At 55.8% G+C, this 20,195-nt stretch overlaps 3 protein-coding genes across 13 annotated transcripts in view; 2 read left to right on the top strand and 1 right to left on the bottom strand.

Annotated features, from left to right (window-relative positions):
- The first annotated feature begins 980 nt into the window (after positions 1–980).
- TMEM208 (transmembrane protein 208) lies at positions 981–3,130 on the top strand. The gene is made up of 6 exons (XM_016163559.2): positions 981–1,088; positions 1,703–1,798; positions 2,219–2,278; positions 2,362–2,498; positions 2,664–2,748; positions 2,848–3,130. The coding sequence occupies exons 1-6, from the start codon at positions 1,083–1,085 to the stop codon at positions 2,983–2,985; spliced, it is 522 nt and encodes a 173-aa protein (XP_016019045.1). The 5' UTR covers positions 981–1,082; the 3' UTR covers positions 2,986–3,130.
- Positions 3,131–3,243: 113 nt separating this feature from the next.
- On the bottom strand, positions 3,244–18,047 carry FHOD1 (formin homology 2 domain containing 1). Its single transcript, XM_016163512.2, has 22 exons — positions 17,847–18,047; positions 11,107–11,213; positions 10,658–10,722; positions 10,255–10,322; positions 10,077–10,182; positions 9,909–10,003; positions 9,529–9,640; positions 9,351–9,445; positions 9,097–9,240; positions 8,860–9,005; positions 8,567–8,782; positions 7,031–7,146; positions 6,356–6,951; positions 5,873–6,028; positions 5,464–5,646; positions 5,258–5,377; positions 5,022–5,183; positions 4,432–4,622; positions 4,150–4,342; positions 3,912–4,074; positions 3,632–3,832; positions 3,244–3,558 (listed from the first exon to the last, which is right to left on the bottom strand). Exons 1-22 carry the CDS (start codon positions 18,045–18,047, stop codon positions 3,476–3,478), a joined length of 3,519 nt encoding a protein of 1,172 aa, XP_016018998.2. The 3' UTR covers positions 3,244–3,475.
- SLC9A5 (solute carrier family 9 member A5) overlaps positions 18,032–20,195 on the top strand; it is a 20,263-nt gene continuing 18,099 nt past the window's right edge. For 6 of the 11 annotated variants that reach the window (XR_004954238.1, XR_004954237.1, XM_036231480.1 and 3 more), the window contains exon 1: positions 18,032–19,874. Coding sequence is in view for 7 of the 11 variants with exons in the window: in XM_036231480.1 (XP_036087373.1) it covers positions 19,682–19,874 (193 nt within the window). In the remaining 4 variants the exon portion in view is untranslated. The remainder of the gene's footprint in view (positions 19,875–20,195) is intronic. The other 5 variants (XM_016163549.2, XM_036231482.1, XM_036231481.1 and 2 more) reach the window with 2 other exon arrangements.

Genomic DNA, 20,195 nt, shown 5'->3' with positions numbered 1-20,195 from the left:
TCTTTGGGGATGAAGCAGAAATCTTCTGGGACCAAGGGGAGAAAAGATGCAATGGCAGGAGGCTCAACGGGGTGGGAGCAGCCCTATTTTTGGTAAGGGGAAAGGCTGCCATTCCAGGGCCCATGGAGAAAGGGTTCCCTGTCTCCTGTGGGCAGCGGACTCTCCGGGCAAGAAGGGCGGAGAGGCCATTCCAATAGGCCACTGGGGACAACACCTGTTATCTCTCTCTGAACAATGGTGGCAGAGTGTTTTTGCTCCAGGTTGAGAAGGGGCAAAAATCTCCACGGGGCCAAGGAGGTAGGGCGGCCATCACTAAGGGTCGAGGGAGTAGGGAGCAGGCCTGTCTTCGGTGAAAGAACTCAGCGACCATGAGTTGATGGGAGGGGGTAGTCTGTCTCCCACCACAAGAGGGAGGGGACAGCCGTCCCTCGGGGCGGAGGGAATGTAGCGATTATCCTAAGGGACCAGTGGGGATAAGATTGGTTACCCTTGGGGACGATGGGATGGAGCGGACATCTTCCAGAACTGAGGGGGAGGGGCGGCCACCTCAAGAGAATGCAGGTAGGCAGTGGCTCTGTCCTGGCTGAGGTGACAGAGCAGCCATCTCCTGGGGCCAAAAGGGAAGAAGAGGACGGTCCCCCAAGCTTAGGGGACGGAGTAGCCCTAAGGCGGCGCCGTAACCCATAGAGTGCAGGTCCTGGGATCCCGACCACCTCCCCAGGGGTCGTTTCCGCCTGGCAGACGCGACCCAGCAAGCGGTCTAACAGCCCCTCCCCATAGCCCAGAACCCTGAGGGCGGGGCTTGTCCCGAGCTAGGCCAGAGAGCGGCCTCCTCTCACCTCCGGCGGCAGCAACTCCGCCATCGCATCCCTGCCGCCTCCGCCCCCGCGCAAGGCTTTCTGGGAAGTATAGTCCCACTGACTCTGGGGGCGGGACCAGGACAGGAAGTGGACCACTCATTTCCGTCCCAGTTGGTTACGTTTTGGGTCTGCACCGGAAGTGCCTGTGCTGCCGATGTGGTACCTACTAACTGGTTTCGTTTGCTATCCCTTATTTCCTCGCCTGGGTATTTGCGTCTCACCATGGCGGTAAGGAGGGCGAGTAGGGCGGAGTCCACATCGGCAAAGCGTTCCCGGGGCCAGGAGACCGAAAATAGGAAGGGCATTGAGACAAGCGGGTAGGCCAGAGGGGGGCGCCATTCAGTGACTGGACCATACGAGAGAGAGGCGGGTGGAATGGAGCGGCGGAGGACCGTACCAGAACTGGTGCTGGAGTGGGAGTGGGCGCCAGTACCACTTTGTACCAGAACTGGCCGAAGATCTGAGGCCTGTAGAGGGTGGGCGTCAGCTGAGATCTGGACTACTCCAGCAGAGGCCGGAAAGGGGCACCATTCAGCGCCTCTCAAGAGTCCCCCATGAAGGGAGATCGTCAGCCCAAAGCTGGACTTTACTACGGGAGCCAGACGATATCAGCTTAGTGTTGGATTGTTCCAGAGTATGCAAGAGGCGATCATAGCTAGAGTGTTGGAAAGATGGTGTCAGCCCTAAGCAGGATGGACTGGAGGAGAGGTGGACATCCCAAGGATTGAGCTAGGTTTGACCACTGTGTGGACCTGGTGGAGGTTCACATGGAACTCTCTAGCTAACCAGACTGGTGGGGTGGGTGAGAAGGACTCTGACAGCATCTCATCATCCCTCCGCAGCCCAAGGGCAAAGTGGCGACGAGAGGTAAGAAGCAGATATTTGAAGAGAACAGAGAGACCCTGAAGTTCTACCTGAGGATCATACTGGGGGCCAATGTAAGTATCTCCCTCCTTGCTTCTGTACCCACCTACAGTCCTCATTTCTCTTTGATAGTAGTGATGGTGGTGGTGGTGTGTGACAATCAAAGTTCCAGAAGAAAACTCCAGTTAAAAAGAAATGAGAAAGGATACTGGCATAGAGGAAAGGCTGAGTAGTCAAAACGAAACCAAAATGAGGATGCGAATCTCAGATGAACTTGAGAGCCCTCCATCTCAAATACACAGAGGCTTCTTTCCTAGGCTGATGTGTTGGAGGAGAGTCTGGGTACCCAGGACTCAGGGAGCAGACCTCTTTTTCCTATAAAAAGAAAAACCTGTTTCCTTCCATAGCCTGGCCTAACTCTTGGTCAGTGTCAAGGGAGGCCCGTGGTTTAGGGTAGCTTTTGATCCCACCCTGATAACTGTGTCTGCTTGCAGGCCATTTACTGTCTTGTGACCTTGGTCTTCTTCTACTCGTCTGCCTCATTTTGGGCCTGGGTAAGTGTCCCCAATCCTGAAAAGTGGATGAGCACATATAGAATCAGTGGCTGGCCTTTGATAGACCCATTCTTGTTCTGCAGATGGCCTTGGGCTTTAGTCTGGCAGTATATGGGGCCAGCTACCACTCTATGAGCTCGATGGCACGGGCGGCCTTCTCTGAGGATGGAGCCCTGATAGATGGTGGAATGGACCTCAACATGGAGCAGGGCATGGCAGAGTGAGTGTCCCCCACCGCCAGCCCAGGTGAGCGGCCCCAGGGCTGGGGTGCTGGGGCCCAGGTTGCCTAAGACCCACAGCTGCCTACAACCCGAAGAGGGTGGAAGGGAGCTGAGTTGGGGCCCATCTATTATTTTTGGCTTTTGCAGTCTCCCTTCTTCCACAGGCACCTTAAGGATGTGATCCTACTGACAGCCATTGTACAGGTGCTCAGCTGCTTCTCTCTCTACATCTGGTTCTTCTGGCTTCTGGTACGTGGGTTATTGGGCTCCCAAGAAGGGGCTCAGGCGTCTAACCTTTGTCTTCTTTCATTTCCTGAACCTGGCTTTAAGTTACCTTTTCTCTCCTAGGCTCCAGGCCGGGCCCTTTACCTCCTGTGGGTGAATGTGCTGGGTCCTTGGCTCACAGCAGACAGTGGTGCCCCAGCACCAGAACATAATGAGAAAAGGCAGCGCCGACAGGAACGGCGGCAGATGAAACGGTTATAACCACTAACGTGACCACAGGCTGCTGGGTCCTGGGTGTCTATATCAGGCTGCATGGCCTCATGCCAGGAGCAGTGGGGCCTACTCCAGGGGCCAAAAGCTAGTCTAAGGTATAGATGGTTGAATAAATGACTTAGAATGTGGCTAATGGCTGTGTGGGTGATGATGAAGCATGAGGCAGGAAGACCCAGTCCTTTGCTATTTTCCTCCTATAGACCTAGTATGGTTATACCTTGAAAGAAGAAAAAGGCTCTTGGATTGGCTAAGAAAACTTTATTTTGCTCCATGTGTTCAGGGAGCTCATACATGCACACACACACACACACACACACACACACACACACACACACGTAATACTGCTTAAGGCACTGGCCACTGGGCACAGAGTGGCTCCAGGGTTGAGAAGATGCCCAGAATTCTGCTTTGGTCTCTCCTCACTCTATAGTCTCTTGCATGCAGGCTGCCCCAGGTAGGTATCCTAGAGGCAGCACCTTCACACTTCCAGGCCAGGACCCTTGCTCAGTCCCAGTGCCTGCACCAGGTCCTCTCCGAGCCCACTCTTCAAGGTCCGTCTCACTGCAGGAACAGAGCAGGGTTGGAGGGGGTTGGTGTGGTTAAGGTGGGAAGTGGGCGTGTGGGGAGTACTCACAAGATTTGCGGTTGCCACGGGAACGCTTGCGTTCCCGAGCAGCTAAGGCACGAGGACTGCTCTTGGTCACCGACTGCACCAGCAGATCCATGATCTCATCTGAAGTGTCACTGGGTAAACTGGAGCCTGGGGGTTCTTCTGGGGGTGCAGTGGAGGGCCCCACTGCTATAGGCATGACTGGGGAGCTGCTCTGGACTTGGCCTGAGGGAGACAAGGTAGGGAGGTCAGGCCAAGGTGGCCCCAAAGCAAAGCCCACTGCCCCAGCAGCCACAGGTCCCACCTCTGCTGCGGCGGCTGTGTGTGGTATCCTCAGGCTTGCTGGTCAGCAGACTCTTCATGCTGGCATGACTATCCATATCACCCCGGCCTGGCCCACTACCCACAGCCACTGGGACAGATGGGTTGCTGGAGGTTTCCCCAGCCACACCTGAGAACTTCTCTGTCTGGAGATGGGAGAAAGGTGAGCTGAGGGCCAGGGATGGAAACCATGGGGGTGGCAATCAAAAAGGGGCACCCACCTCCGTAATCATGCGTCCCCGGGTCTTATTGCGTTCACGGTATGTGGCTCGCTTCTGCTGCTGCTGCAGCACCCGTTCCCGGCAAGTCCGGTACTCTAGGGCAAACTCCCGCAGTGTGTGGCAGAACTGCATGATGCGCACTTCACGGGCTGCCTGTGCTGTGTATCCCAGGTACAGCAGGAAGGCGTGGAACCTAGGCATGTTGGGATAGGAAAGGATACTGAGTCTTGCTTGGGGGTGAGATATGGCGGTGGTAGCCCTGTCTCTGGCCCATGCCCCTACCTGTTGCAGACACGGCGGTGCACTACTCGCAGCATGGCAACCCGGCGGGCACACTGGGCCAGGAAGTGGGTGAGACGGGCCCGCAGGGCTGGGGCCAGCTCATGCTTGGCCAAGTCCCGCAAACTCTCCTCAGCTGCCCCGCTCCGGCACTCTAGCTGTCCCAGGTTCTCAGTCAGCAGCTCAAAGTCCACCTGGAAAAGCAGGGGTACACAGGCTGTTCCCCCCACAGGATGGTATACCTGAGGCTGCCTCTGCCAAGCTGGTCAGCCTGGGCTGTAGGGACACGGATGAGATCTGCTCCCCCACCCCCGTCCTCCAAAAGTTCACTGGCTAATGCAGAAGATAGACAAGTCCATTTGATCCAATGAGGAACAGGGGAGGTGACAGCTAAACTGAAACCCAAAGACTGAGTAGGTGTAGCCAGACCAATAGAGGAAAGTGTTTCTGGCAGAGGACACAGGTGTAGCTGAGCAACACCTGGCACAATAGCTGAAATAGGTAGAAGGGGAGAAGCCAGTCACAGGAAGTACAGGAAGTAGCACTCTCTTGCATTGTAGCTAGTCTTAGTTAAGCCTCTGGCTGGTTCTAACCTTGGCACAGCGGGTCAGGGCGGGAATTTCTGAGTAGAGGTCAGAAGAATCAGGTCGGGTTTGGAGCACCAAAGAGCAAAGATGGTGCAGCAGTGACTGCCGGCGTACTGTGTCCTTCACCTCCGACACCTTCTCCAGGTAGCTCAGCTCAAAGCCACTGCTCTGAAAGGACCTCGTATGAGCCTGGGCCTGTCTGGCTCCAGAGCCCTGGCTCCAGCCCTTGTGCTGTCACTTACCTGGGAGCCATTGAGGAAGTTGCCCACAGCCAGCAGGGTGGCCAAGATGCAGCGGAAGGTGGCATTTTGTACTAGCTGTTCCATTCCCACTTTCAGGTCAAACAGTGGCTCTGCAATTTCCTGTGTGGGAAGCCAGGGACTCTCAGACTACATAGTCATCATGCTAACCTGCCTCCACTGCCCGTCCCATCCCACGACCCAGGTACCCGCTCCATGCTGTCATAGTCCAGCTTGAAGGCCCAGAGTTGTAGACGGGCGGTCAGGCCCCCAATGGAAGCAAGAGTAATCAGGAAATTCTCGGCTGGGCCCAGAGGTATGTCAGGATTGGCCAGCTGGGCCTCCTCGATCTTCTGCTGCTCCTCCTCCGTGGGCATCATGGTCAACAGCTTCTGAGGATGTAGCCACCACCCCACATTGGCCACTCAGTGCTAGCCTGAGGCCTCAGGTGTTGATCTTGACTCCTCCCTGGGTCATCTTGGGGAGACCCAGGGTCTGGGGACTTCTCTACAGAAATGCCAAGCCCATGCCCACCACTGGAGGGGCAGGAAATGTCCACTGAACAAAGAAGGCTGGACCTCCCACCTCCTTTCCACATTCCCATCTTGGTATCCCCACCTCAATGCCATCCTTGCTGACAGCAAACTCATCAAAGTTGAGCAGGGCGGCCTTAATGACATGCACAGGTGGCAGTGTGGTTAGGCCAATGTTGATAGCGTTGCTGCGCTTGGGGTCCAGCACAGTGGTCATTGTCCGGCGGCCCTCACCAGCTTTCTTTGAGATTGGGAAAAGGTGTACGATTGGGAAAGGGACTAGCTGGGGCAACAATCTAAAAGAGAATTCCAAGGCCCCCCTTCTAAACGCCCAAATGGGGCCACCCCACGACCAGGGAGCTGGGATGTGTAAGGCCTTGGGATGAAATTAGATGCTAGTTAGGGCTCTGCTGACACCATCTTGAGAGACCTCAGACAAGTCCCTACACCTTTTTTTGCCTCAGTTTCTCCATGTGGGAGATGAGTGGCAGCCTTAGCAGTTCAGACCCTTGAGCTCTGATTCCCTCCCCTCTTCACTGGGTTACCTTACAGATGAGGGTGCATTTACCTTGGAAGGCAGAATGTCCTTGGCACGGGACTCAAACAGGTGTTCCAGCCGGGCTGTGTCCACCGAGACAGGCTCCAGGCAGGCCCACAGGGTGGAGCAGGGCCCAAAGCGGCTCCTAGAGCCTGCATGGCCTCCGGCTAGCTTTAGCTCTCGCCAAAAGAGTTTTACTGTCTTCCTCTTGGTGGGGAGGGCTAGGCCATCAAGCACTGAAGGGGGAAGAGGGGCAGCTGGGGGTGGAGGTGGTGGGAAGGGGCCTTTGATGGGTGGGGGAGGTGGGGGAGGAGGAGGTGGAGGGCCTCCAGAGAGCAAGGGTGGTGGGGGTGGGACCCCTTTCACAGCCTCCACAGACTCCATGTTCAGCATGTCCTGGTCTTCGTCCTCCCCCAGATCTGAGAAGTCCAGGTCCCCAATGCAGAGCTTGGGGACACGGGTAGGGAGCTCCTTGGTGGGCTCAGTCTTGGGGGTTGGCAGGGTCAGTGGCTCCTTGGGCTCTGGCCCAAGGCTCTGCTGGGCCTGGAGCAGAACTCGGGGGCCAGGGCTCTGGGGTGTTCTGGGTACAGGGACTGGTTCGGGGGAGCCCCATAATTCCTGGGTGTCTGGAAAAAGGGAATCAGCTGTCAGCATCAGGCTCTCTGTAGAACAACAGGGCAACATGGGTAGATAATGTCCACCCACCTGGGTGCCCATCAGGCTCATCAAGCATGGCCCCAGCCAATGTCTCTGCCCGGCCCTGGGCCAGCACAGCCTGCTTCTCTGTTTCTGCCGCTGCCACATTCTCCAGGAACCGGGCTCTGGGGGGAGGTACTTATCAGTGAAGGCATCTGACACACCCCAGCCCAGGGTGGTGCACATGCCTTGCTGAGCCCCTGGGCACTGCCCCAATTGCAGGCACACACAGACACACAGGAACAGTCCATGCACTGAGCAGACCCAGGACCCGCCCCCCAAGACCAGTCCCTGTTCAATCCTTGACATCTGAGGAGGGTCACTACCAACCCAGCATTCCCAGGTCAACATACAGAAAGAAGTTCTATTGAATGTTTAACTCAGCAACCTTTCTGCTGTTTATGTTCACTGTCCTGATTTTAGACAAGGGCCCTTAAAGCAGGGGAAGGGGATAGTTGTTCCAGTGGGCATACCAGACTGTCCCTCCCTTGGCATGTCTGCAGCTTCTGAAAGCTATGACCTGGAAAAGGGCCTAGTAAGTGACCGGCACTCAGTTTACATGAAAATAATGAATGTGATCCAGTATTTCTTTTGGCCCTCAGTCCCTGTCCTTTCTTTAGCCTTTCCTCCTTTACCTCCTTTACCTCCACACCACACAGTACCTTAGATCCCCTTCCTGCCCTATTCCTGGCCTGAGGACATGGGAGAATAGGCTGGGAGTCCATGTCCTTATCTCTGGTCAAAGCTGTTAAGGTCTCACTGTTGAAGCACAAGGACCACTATGACCCCAGTGAACTGACCCCAGTGCTTAGTCCTTAGGTATCTGAGGAGGCATGTCTGGGAAAGAAGGGGCCTAAGAGTTTCCCAGCTCTGGCAGCATCAGGCAAGTAGAACCCCCGCTGGGGGAAGCAATGCTGAAGCCCTGAGCACATGACAGGTGGGGCAGGCTGGCCACTGTACTTACTCCAGCCTGGCCTGACCAGTAGGGGACTTGGGGACAGGTGGGCTCTCAGGGGCCCTGGGCAGGGGGGATGAAAGAAGAGATGATAATTGTGGTACCTGTTCCACCCCAAAGCCCAGTTGCTCACACCAACACAGAGCAGGGCAGTGCTATCAGGGGTTCCTTCCCAGCCACAGTGAAAAGAGGAGGTGGGTAGGGGAGGTATAACAAAAGAAAACTGTAAGTGGAAGGGAGAGACTGATTAAGCAGGACAGGGTGCAGTAAGAGACAAAGAGCAGACAAGAGAGTCAGAGACAGTGACAGAGAAACAGAAAGACAGTAGGGTGTAGGGAGAAAGATGATGTTGGCTAAGACAGGCAGACCGCCAGAAAAAGATGAAGAAAAGCCTCAGGAGGAGGTCCAGTCAGAGCCGAACTCCACTCCTTCAGCAGTCACTTACCAAACAGGAGCAGTTTGGTGAAGTCTGGAAAGAAAGAGAGAGAAAGCCGAGTTTGGGCAGAGGAGGCAGAGTGTCCGTGGAAGGGCGCAGAGCAAAGGGACAGGTGGAGAGAGGGCTCCGGGGGTGGCCCCTATTCCCTTCTTACTTATAGATGCTTCTTTCGCAGGAGCTGTCTGCCGAGGGCATCACGGAGATCGTAGGAAAGAGATTCTTCGAGGTATAGAGGCCAGGGGCTGGGCCCATTGGGCTGGAGGTGGGGCCTGTTGGCAGGGCAGGGCTTGTGGGGCTGGAGGTGGGGCTTGCCGGTGAGGCAGGACCCGTGGAGGAGGTGGAGACTATCGGTGAGGCGGGGCCTGTGGGGCTGGAGGCGGGGTCTGTTAGGAGGCCGAGTTAAGGCTGGCCCATCCATCCCTCTCCATCGTTGAGGCATGTTCTCACCCAGGCTCTGTGGCGCGCACAGGGCAGCCCCCACTTTCTAGAGATCGGCGGCTCCTCTTGCCCTCCTCCGAAGAGGGCTTTCTGCGCTCCCGCCGCCCACCTGCTGCAGCTTCTTCAATGTCTCCATCTTCCAATCGCAAGGCACTCTAGCGGAGGTGGGCCCAGTTATTAGAGGCTGACCAAGGGTGGAGGGCTGGGGAACTGTGCTCCTTTTAGAGCCCTGGAGGCGCAGCCCACCTCGTATAGCACAAGCTGCGCTCGCAGGTCTACGTCAGTGCCTGGGGTGCCTAAGTGACGCTGGACCAGTGCCTCCATGCCCTGCTGCTCCAGTGCATCTGTCACGTCGTAGAAAGAGTCCTGGTCCGGGAGCGCTGCCAGTGTCTAGAGGGTGGGGATAGAAGGGTGAGGCTACGGCTGATGGGGACCAGAAGTCAGGAGTCTGAGGGGTCCAGAATTGGCGTTTAGTTCCCACCTCCTGCCCTCACGCACACCTTGTTGATGAGGGTGACTGTATACACCAACAACTCAGGGTCAGTGCCATTCTTCTCTTCCAGGATGGATACCATATTGGCCCACGGAAGAGCACCTGCCACACAGAGGGGGCAGTCATGTGGAGACAGGTAGGAGAGAGGACTCTCAGTGGTGGGAAAGGGAGGGACATTCTCTGACCCGTGTTGCTGGCCACAGAGTTGACTGCGTAGATGAACAGTGGTGCGTTGCTCTCAGAGTATTCCACAAACACCAGCAGCAGCTTCAGGGCTGTCTTCACCACCAAACGGGACTGGGGGGAGGGGTCAGCACATATGAGTTTGGCTTGAGCCAGACCTATGCCAACACCTGGTGTGGCCAGGGAAGGACTCCTAGGGCTGGACCCAGAGAGGAGAGTCTAGGCAGAAAGACCCTGGTTCCGAGGCCAGGTGTTGAAGTGTCTTCTAGGCTGAGAGGGGCCACAGACCTGCTCCATTCTAGCCTACTTTTCAGAAGAAGAAACTGAGGCCCAGAGAGAGGCAATGGGAAAAGGGTACATGGCTGGGTGGAGGGCCACTTACCAAGCTGGCACACAGTGTGTACAGCCACTGCACAGTCTCACTATGGGCCACCACACCCAGCATCCCGTCCACAAAAAGCATCAGTTGGCCTAGTGCTGGAGACACAGCAACAAGAGGTCAATAAGTTGTTGTTGAAGACAAGGGTCATGGGGGAGGGGTGGGGCTAACCTCGGAGTATGTAGCTCTGGTAGTTATGGTCAGCAGCAGCACCCACACGGATCAGGCAACTCAGCCCCCCTGAATGCACGAATTCAGGCACCAGGTCCTTGTCCTCCTAGGGGCAGCATGGGGGAGTTTAAGGAAGTTCTGGCTGGGCACCCTCCCCCAACCCACCTCTGGGTCTCACCTGGAAGATCTGCTTTAGTGAGAAGAGGGAACGGCGGAGCTCAGGGCCACTGGAGCCATACAACTTTTCTGCAAGGAGTAGGTGGGCATGGTAACATCGAGGAAACACAGACACTCTCTTCTATTGTAACACAACCAAGCCCTCCCCTACCAAGGAATATTCTTGAACTGCCCCCCCCCCCCGCCCACCTCCTCCTCCACTCTCTTACTCTGGGTAACCCCTACCACAGTCTAGCTGAGCATCAGCCCTGGTCCTGGAAAGAAAGCTCAGGATAGGAATGGGGAGGGGCCACATATCCTGTCTCTAATCTGCTCTGTCCCCTGTCCAGCACAGTCCTGAAAGAAACTGAGCCGGCTGGGGTGGGGGAGTTGCTGGATACTGATGCCCCCATATACTTACTTACCTAAGATGGCATTGACCCTCACGGAGAGCTGGGTCCGCAAAATCAGTGTAGGTTTCCGCCCTTTGCTGGAATTAAGCAGCCTAGTTAGCAGCTCCCAGCCCATTCATTAAGGTCCCCCCAACAACACCTCAGCCAAACACCTCCCCAAATGCCAACCCTGGCCCAGCACCTTCCTCCCCAACTGCTCCTCCAAGCCCAAGGGTTGGCCAGACTGGAGAGTTTGTGCAAACACAGGTATCTCAGGTATGTAGGAGAGCCCCCACACCCAACCTGGGTAGCAGGTAACACTGGCCAGGACTTGGGAGTCCCCTGGCACAATTCCCTGGGGAAGCAGGAGGTGACCCACTGCCAGGCTAGAGATTATGTGTCTTGGCTGCTGACACTTGAGCCAGCCCCTGGTAGGGGCAAGGGTGGGGCCAGCCTTTCCTCCTGGCCTCATCAGCTCTGACCTGATCTCTTCATAGAAGCCCTCCAGCATCTCCCGCTGCTCTTCCAGGGACAGCTCGGGGTCCAGGTAGTATCCAGAGGGAGACACTTGCAGGGCGCAGTCCTCTAGCTGAGGGGAAAGGGAACAGCTGTCAGGGCTGGGGAAGAGGTGGCAGGGGTACATAGGGAGATCCCATTACTTCTTACCTCCTACTCGAGGTGCTGGCAGAAAGACACATCACAGAGTCTGCATTGCAGCCATGAAATTCTTCAGCAGTTATTTCTCATGTGCCTATTATGTGCAAATCCCATCCTTCTCAAGTGCCAGGCTTTCTTGCCCTTTGTATGTGTTAAGTCTTCTGCCGGGTAATACCTACCCATTCTTTAAGTTTCAAATTAAATAATGCTTTTTTGAAAAGCCTTTCTGGGCTCCTATAGCCAATGTTATGCAATCTATTCCACTTTGTGTATGTACCCTGTTCTGAGGTCTTACCCACAGCATAATATCCTAGACATTAGTTTCCTTCCCCTTTAACTGTATATTTTTTGGATTCAGGCATCTGAATCTGCAGAGCCTAGCACAGCACTTGGTACATAGTAAGTGTTCACTAACCAGTTTGTTGAACTAATGAACATGAATGAGGAAGAAGAATGGAGAAAATGTTTGTTGAACTAATGAACATGAATGAGGAAGAAGAATGGAGAAAATGGGAGGAAGTTCTTGCCTTCGAGGAAGTTCACAGCTCTGTGGGGTGATAAGCTACAGCCACAAAGCATTCAAGCTCAGGGAGAAAGTGTTAAGAATGCTGGCAGGTATAAACCCAGCTGGGAGGGTGTGTGTATCTCCCTGAATTAAGACAGTGAGGATTGGGTCTTTGGCCTGCCCCTAAGTGGGCTATAGTTACCATGGCCCTCAAGGGACCTATTAAAAATCAGATTTTAGGATAACTGTAAGTCTATAGTGGGGTCCTGGAAACCTGCATTGTAACAAGAAAGCACACACTCCATCCATGTACCTGCTTTCTGTGTGTCTGTATCTCTCTCTACTGAGTCTGGCTCCCCTCCACCACTGGGCAGGAAGCTTGGCCCCTGTAGAAGGGCCTAGTGAGGTGACTGAGGAGAGTCTTAGGGCAGCACTGTATCTCTTCCAGACAACTCCCCCCATAGCAAAGTCCCCTTGCCTTAAGTGGCCCCACTCCTTGAGGTGCCAGGGCCCAGGGAGAGCCCCCTTCTGGAGAGTTAGGGTGCCTCTGGTCTCCATCTTCTTGGGAGAGTCAACCCCAACATTTGTCCTGTTGTTCAGTCAGCCTGGCCTTTTTCTGGACCCAGCCCAAGGGCTTCCAGCTGCCCTCGATCTCTTGGGAAATAAAGGAGTCCAGCTCCTGCCCCCACCTCTGCCTCTGCTTAGCACCCCTGCTATGCCTGAGAGCCTGACCCAGCTCCTTCCTGGCAGTTCAGCCTGTGAGGCCCTTGGGTGACCACCTCCCCCCCCTGCCTGGGACATGGGACATAGGACAAACACTCCAGCCTGTTCTCTGTCCTATTTCCTGCCTGGCCGCTTGCCCTCCCCTGGGCGCCTTGGGCGGGCCTGGCCTCTCTCCCCTCCCTAGGAGCAAAGTCATCTTCTCCAGAGCCTACTTGGAATAGGTCTGCGATGGGGCAGCAAGGCCCCAGGGCTGGGGTACTTCATCCAGGGTCAGCTCAGCTGAGGGCAGCCCCACATTCCTCCTGATCCCTCTTCCCACAAGATGACTCAGCAGCCTACCCACCCCACCCCCAACCAGGCACAGCGGCATCTCATCTCCTCACCTTAGACTGGGGGATTCTGGGATCCTAGAGAAACATATCTTCTCCAGAGCCACACAACTTTCAGGGATCCCCCAAATCATACACATATAGAATGGCTCATTCATTCAAACATTCATGAACAAGGTTGGCTATAGGTGCTATGGACATAGCATGGAACAAGGCACTACCTCTGCCTTCCCTGCCCCCCACTCCAGAGAGGGAGGCAGGCAGGTTTGACTCAGAAAAAGGCCACAAATAAATGCAGAAGCCAAGGGTGCTAAGAAAGGGGTGGGGCAGAGTGCTGTAAAGGTAAACACTGGAGGAGTCATCAGATTATATGTATACGTAATAACTGCTTACACACCCAAGTATATGGTCATGTATGTATATGCTCACTGGCCATGCTCAGGCCCAGAAAGTACACCTACAGAAAGATCAGGACCAACATGCTATCTCCCCTCCTGCATGCATACTTGCATGTTCTAATCCCAACTGAGCAGAGAATAGCCCTTTTTTTCCAGGATACTTGGGATGCCTACATCCATGTGGGGCAGGGTCCTGAAGACTATGTGCTCTACTACCCCCCGCCTCCTCAAATGAGCAGATTTAAACCCTTTCCCTCCATGGTGGTAGCAGTGGCTTCCCTAACCATGTCACCTGTTCAATCCTGCCAGGGCCCTATTTCTGGGGAGGAGGGCCATAAGTAATAGGCAGCCCAAAGCCTGCAGGATGGTGTCTCCCTCCTCCAGCTATCTGTCCCGGGCAGAGATGTGTGAGGGTGGGGTGGGGGTGGGCTAAGGCCAGACAAGCAGTAAAGAGTGGAGACTTGCTGCCAGCTGGGTGGTGCTTGTCCCTCACACCCCTGGCCCCTTCCTGGGGTCACCCTTCTGAGAGCCAAACCTCTGGGCCTTGTTTCTCACACCCTGGGACTGGGCCAGGCCTGAGTAAGCCCAAACCCTGGTCCCTGCTGACAGTGCTTAGGATCAGCACAGGGTCAGTGTGAGCCTACATCCTTGACTCTCTCCTGGCTCTCGTCTTCAGCACTTCCCTGCTCTCCATCTTGGGGCAGAGTTCCTCCCCCATTCTTTCCAGGCTCAGCCCCTCACTTAAGCCTCCAGCCCACTTTCCTTTTCATTCTCTGGGCTCAGGTTTTTCTGGTAGTCCTAACTAACTTGTTACATATGGTTGTATATGCAGGGCTAAGCTTAGGGGACCCTGGTGTCTACTCCCCAATATTTTTCATAGCAGTGTAATCAGATGAGAATGAACATGCTAGGGCAAGGTACAAGGAAGATGGAGAAGAGGGCAGAATTATATGCTGAAAAACTTTCGTTTTAGAAAATAATGTTAACCGTCTTTTTCTTTTCTTTTCCTATAAACATAAGACTCTGTACTCCGATGACCCTCTTTTCCTGTTATCTTGGGTCTCCAACTAGACCTTGTCTTCCTGGATGAGATGACATGGATGGGCCTCAAGGAAAGAAACCCACATTTGTTATGTCTCCTCTGTGTCACACACTCAGCTTTCTATTTCTTTTGATTCTCCTGATAATCCTTTTATAGGTGAGGAAACCAAGGCTCAGAAATTCAGTGTATTTGCACCAGGCTCTACAACTAGGACCAGGGCTAACTGACCTAGATCTTGGGCAGATGGACTTTGGAAGTGCTCCAGGTACCCTGGAAGGAGGCTGAGTGAGGGCTGGGCTTTTAGGGTTTGCCAAGACCTGGAGATTGCCCCTCAGCTTTCTGGATTCTGCAAATACCCCAAACTGGTCTTCCCAGTTCCAGCAAGGGAACCCTACTAAACACAAACATATCATACACAGTGCCTATTTCTACCAGGACCTATGTTCTGGAGTCCAACACCAGGCTACAGACCAGGCTCCCTAGCCCAGAATGACTAGCAAATTGGACATGCCAGCCCTAGGGAAAGCTGAGAAGAGGCCATGACTCATGCCCACATCCCAATTTTATAGTTTCCCAAAGAAAACTCCATATAAGAGGACTAAAGGGCTTACTTAGTTCATCACCAGAGCACTGCATCTTATCCTTAAGAACCCTCTGGGACCTCTCCAGTTGGTCCCTGTCCCAGCAGGTCAGATTCACCCTTTAGCTCCTTTGCCACAACTGCTTCTGAGGGGTAAACTGAGGCTGGACTGGGGAGGGGGCAAAGTCAGAAAACATTCTAGGATAGTGCCACCCCTGTCCTACTCTAATCTTTAGCCATAATTGGGGAAACAAAGTTGCTGGTAATGAACAGATTTCTAGGGCTATCTCTGCTGCTAGGAGTAAGGGGCTATTTTGGTCTTTGCCTCTGGGTTAGAGCAGCACCCATGTCCCTCTGCCCAGGCAGAAGTCAGTGCTATCTCAGATGTGGCAAGGTCTTTAACTGTCAGGGAGGGGCTTCTGAGGCACCATCCAGAAGGACAAAGGGTAGCAGAGACGGCAGGACTAGGTAGCTCAAAATAAAGAGATGAGATGCAGGGCCAGAAGCCCAGGTTCTCCCCTGGGGCAAGAGCAGGTCCCTGGGCTAGGAGAGGTTCTTGCATAGAGGGAAGATAGAGATATTCCTGAGTTCCCCTGGGGCATGGCCCAAGGCACTGCTAGGACATTCCCCCCTCCCTTCCCTGTGCCAAGGGCCAGGAGATGAGTCAGAGGCTGTGGCCAGGAGCTTCCTCCTAGACGGGGAGGAAATGAGCAAGGCCTTCTCTGACCTGAAAGCTCCATGCCGTTTAAAAAGGAAGGCCCCAGGGGAACTCAAGAGGCTAGGCCTAGCCCAAGAGTGTGGGGTAGAGCCCTAGAGAGAAAGTGGGCCTGGCCTCTTTACATCCCCAGGGTGGGATGTAAAGATGGGGGTCAGTGCCCAGAATGGGAGGGCAGACTTGGCTGTGTCATGTTCCTGTGCTGGACAACTATACAAAGGATGAAGCAGGGAGCAGAGAAACCCACCCTCTTATTTCTGCTCCATAGCCCTGTTCAGGGACATCTGGGTTTCTGGGCCACTTCTCTCCTTTAGAGGGCTATTAAGGCAGGCCTTTATCATGTCTGTACTCCTAGGACACCCACCTATAAGACTAGAGGAGGAACCAAATGTTGACATTTCCTGCAAGGAGGGGCGCTGCTCCCCTTCTCTCAGCTCTCTGATGTCCCTGCCCCTACCCTATTCTCAGCCTTCTTCCTCCAGCCTTCTATTCTTGGACTGTGGTCACAGTTTATATTTGGGATGAGCGCATCATAGTGCATCTGACCATCGTTGGCAGAGCTGCTGGCCCCAGGGAGTCCTGGCTGCAGGCACTATGGTATCCATCCCCATATCCTGCCTGGGGTGGGGGAGAATATAGCAGTCCTCAGATACATCAGGTGGGAGATTCTGAAAGTAAGGAGACCAGACTCATTTGGTGGGGAGACTTAACACGTTATCTGAGCTCAGTTGTGTCAGCTAGGTAGCAGAGAACAGAGGAGAGTACCTGGTATGCTCTCCTAAGTAAGGGGGTGTTTTGAGCCTCTTTCCTGTTGCTGAAGTCCCAAACCTGTCCCTAATTGCAAAGAGGGGTTTCAGGACTAAGTCCTATCCTAGAGTGGGAGGTGGGAGGAATACTATGTTCTCTGTAGATCCCCAGGCTTATTTCAACACCAGGAGTTCCAGAAGCCTGGAGGCAGGAACCTGGCTTTGGTTCAGCACCCCTCTCTTCCCAGCGCCCATCCTGAAAAGGTGGCCTCCCATTGGACGCGCTTCTTCCAGGCCTACCTCAGTTTGCCCTTTAAACAGGGCAGGACAAGGGTGTGGGGAGCATCCAAATTCTGGAGTGGGCAGTGTGCTGCAACCTTCAAGTCGTGGCCTTGAAGCCTGGGCTCTGCCCGTACACATTCCCCAAGCCAAGAGTCTCACCACCTCTCCCGCCCGCACTCGTAGGCGGAGCTGGCCCGCAGAGTGAGGAATGCAAGCTGGGGGGCCCGGCGTTCGGGGCACATTCCAGGAGAGACCCCCGGGCCCAGAGGCAAGTTTGCGCAACTCGGCGCTCAGCTAAGGCTGGGAGCAGGGGAGGGCACCCCCATCAAATCTCCACATCCTCACCACTCGGTGCGGACTGGCTGGAGGGGAAACCCAGGGGGTGGCAGTGCGCCTCCCAGAGTCCTAGCCCGGAAACCCAGCGCGCCGGAAAGGGCTGTCTGCGGGGGGCTGAGCACCGCGAGCCGGAGGGGAGATAGGGCCTGCCATCTGGAAAAGGGCCTTTCGCGATACTGTGTATTGGTCAGCTCTCGGGCGCAGGCAAACTAGGGCAGGCCAACGGTTTAAAATTAGCCCGGCTCCCCCTCCCTTCCAGCCATGCGCCCGCAGCGACGCGAGTACGGGATGGTGGGGGCGGTGACTCAAAGGACTTTTCCACCAGAGCAGTCTCCCGCGCTCTGCGTGTCCCGGGCCCAGCAGCTTCCCAAGGACTCTCCTCACCCTGTGAAATCTCTTTTCTGTCGGCACTCCCAAGCCAGACCCCCGACTGCAGGAGCAACACTCAATCTGCCAGAACCCAATCTCGAAATCTTTGCCACCTCTAGAGGCCCGCCCCCGGTCCTCCTCTCTCCGTAGTCCCGCCCCACCTTACCTGAAGCAGGTGGAAGCAGGTCCCTCCCCAGCTCCGCCTCCTGGGTCCTCTACCACTCAAATATCTACCTTCACTCTACCCAGAGCTGTTACCCAGGCAGAAAGGCAGCGAGTGGACGCCTGAGCACCTCCTCGGGTGGGCCTCACTTCAAGGGGTAGCCAGGGTGGTGCAGACCTCAAGCTCCCATATCCCTTCTTCAGCTTCCCCTGGAGAGGCGCCCCTCGCAAGCAGGGCCACGTGAATCTTGGGTTCCCAGCCTAAGACTTATCCAGAGGAGCGCACCCACTCCAGTCTCTCCTCAAGGAGGAGCAAGGCTTTCATGGCACCAGCCTTGAACCCCCGATCGTCCCTAACATTTCTCCAGCCCTCCTCACCTTGAGCGGCGCCCCCAACAGGCGGTGCAGCGCAGGCATCTGTGCGCCTAAAGGCAGCGCCCCGTCCAGGCTGCAGGTGGGGGCCCGGCGCGGCTCCGGGAAGTTGGCACATGCGAAGGGGTCGGTGTCCTCCAGGTACTGCACACGCACAGTCACCACTGATACGGGTTCCCTGTCCCCTCGGTCTTCCTCGCCCGCCATGGCTCCTGCCACTGGCTCGCGACTCGCGCCTCCGGACAGATTCCGGACCCGTTGCGATGTCTACTCAACTAGCTCTGCTGTCTGGGCCGAGCCGGACCGGACGCTGCTGAAGAGGGGCGGAGCCAGACGGAGGCGGGGGCCGAGGAAGGGGGTGGAGCCTAGAGGCGTTTCCTAATACGCGGGGGGGCAACCACTGCCGGAGGCGGGGCTTGCCGCCAGCCACTCAGAGGGCACGATCGTGATCCCGTTAGTTCACTGGCTGGGCGGGCGGGAAAACCGAGCTCGCGCCCCGCCTTCGAGAGTGCGCAGAGCGCCAGGAGGCTTGCTTTGGGCGTGGGACGTTGAGGTTACGCTCTCTGAGGACTTGTTAGGGTAGGTGGGGCGGAAATTTCTTCAGGTAGTTGCCGGCCAGGTCTCCCCCAGGTTAGGGATGAGATGGTCCTGATCCCTTTAGTATGAGGGATGAGTGGATGGGATTCTCTCATTTGGAGAAAGCAGAGAGATGGATCCCCTTCAGTTTGGAGCGATAAATGAAACTAGATTCCACTCAGTTTGAAGGAAGAGGTGGGATAATTTCCCTTTAGTTGGGTGAAGAAGAGGGACTGGTGCCTCTAGTTCTGGGAAAAAGATGGGATGACTCAGTTTGAGGGAGGAGGTAGAACATGTTTCCCTCAGTTTTGGAAAAATTTGAATAAGTGCAGACAGCTTTCAATTTGGGGCGAGATAAGTCGAATACCTCTCAATTTGGGGAGGGGGGAATTGCGTGGCTCCCTCTTAGTTTGAAGGAAATCAACAGGCTGTATTTTCTAGGGAAAGGAGATGCATTCATTCTCTTGGGTTTCATGGAAAATGTGAGAAGAGTTTCCTGTAGTTTGAGGGAGAAGGAGTCTGGGTGCCCCTTGGTTTGGGACATGAAGAGGAACGGCTTTCTTCTCAGCCTGGAATGAGCTAGGCCTAGTCTCGGCCTTGGAGTTTCTGGGGATGTTGGGAGATAGCGCTGCCCGTCACGGCTCTCTGGGAGCACCTAGTGCGCGTGCGCAGCCCTGGTCTGGGCTGGGGCCTGAAGGGGGTCCCAGACTCTGCAGGGCAGCGCAGAAGGCGGCGGCGCGCTGCCCCCTGTTGTCTGCACGCGGCAGCGCCGGCGCCCGCGGACTGGGTATCAGTGATCCACTTCTCGCTGCGCGGGGGTTCTGGTAGTGGGGGAGACGCGCTCCTCCATTCTAGATCCCGCCCCTCCCGCAGACCCCGTCCCCTTCCTCAGCTGGCTGCTGCCTCTGGAGGGTGGGACGAGCCAGTGTCTCTGGAGGGCTGTGGCTGCTCACAGCTCTGAACCCAGGTTGGGGGAGGTTTTGGGGAGCCGACTGGAAGGGATCGGTTGCGGGGTTTGGGAGAGGGCTGCACTGGGGAATTTCAAGAGCTGAGATTGGTTTAGACGGGAGGAGCAGGGGGTCAGAGTACGGACGCCTGGGGTTGGGTCTCGTTGTCCAGACCTGGTTTTGGGTGTATCGGAGCCGGAATTGTGGGGAGCGCACCCCACGTGTCTGTGACGCGGGGGCGACCGGTAGGCGACGGCGGCGGCGACACGGGTGCTGGCAGCCGTGCGGTGCTGGGAGGGCGGCTAGGCAGGCTGCAAGATGCTGCGCGTCGCACTGCCGCTGCTCGGATTGCCCCTGACGCGGGCCGCAGCAACCGAAGAACCCAACCAGGAGCCGAGGTCTCCGGGCGAGCCTCCCCCAGGGTTGGCGCTCTTCCGCTGGCAGTGGCACGAGGTGGAGGCCCCCTACCTGGTAGCTCTATGGATCCTGGTGGCCAGCCTGGCCAAAATCGGTGAGTGCATGTGTGAGAGCCCCAAGGTGGTGGCGGGCAGCAGACCCGCCCCCAGTCCCGAGTCTCCAGATCTGGGCCGGCTTCTTGCACAGTGCCTGGACTTAGGTTGCAATTCCACAATTCACACAGTGTGAGCTCCTCACACAGTGCCTGCGCCGCCTCTTGTGGATCTCCCTCCTCTCCTTCTTGCATGGAAGCTCTGGGGATTTGCCTTCTCGAAGTGGTGCCCCAGCTCTCTCTGGCCCCATCCCTAGACTCCTTTGCTCTCTTTGCTCCCCTCTTCCCCTTGCAGTAAGCCCTTCGTGCTGCCCTCTTCTCCAC

The sequence above is a fragment of the Rousettus aegyptiacus genome, unplaced genomic scaffold (genome assembly GCF_014176215.1).
Source record: "Rousettus aegyptiacus isolate mRouAeg1 unplaced genomic scaffold, mRouAeg1.p scaffold_m13_p_14, whole genome shotgun sequence".
Lineage (NCBI taxonomy): Eukaryota > Metazoa > Chordata > Mammalia > Chiroptera > Pteropodidae > Rousettus > Rousettus aegyptiacus.
The sequence above is the reverse complement of the archived record's forward strand: the minus strand, read 5'-3'. Positions and strand labels throughout refer to the sequence as shown.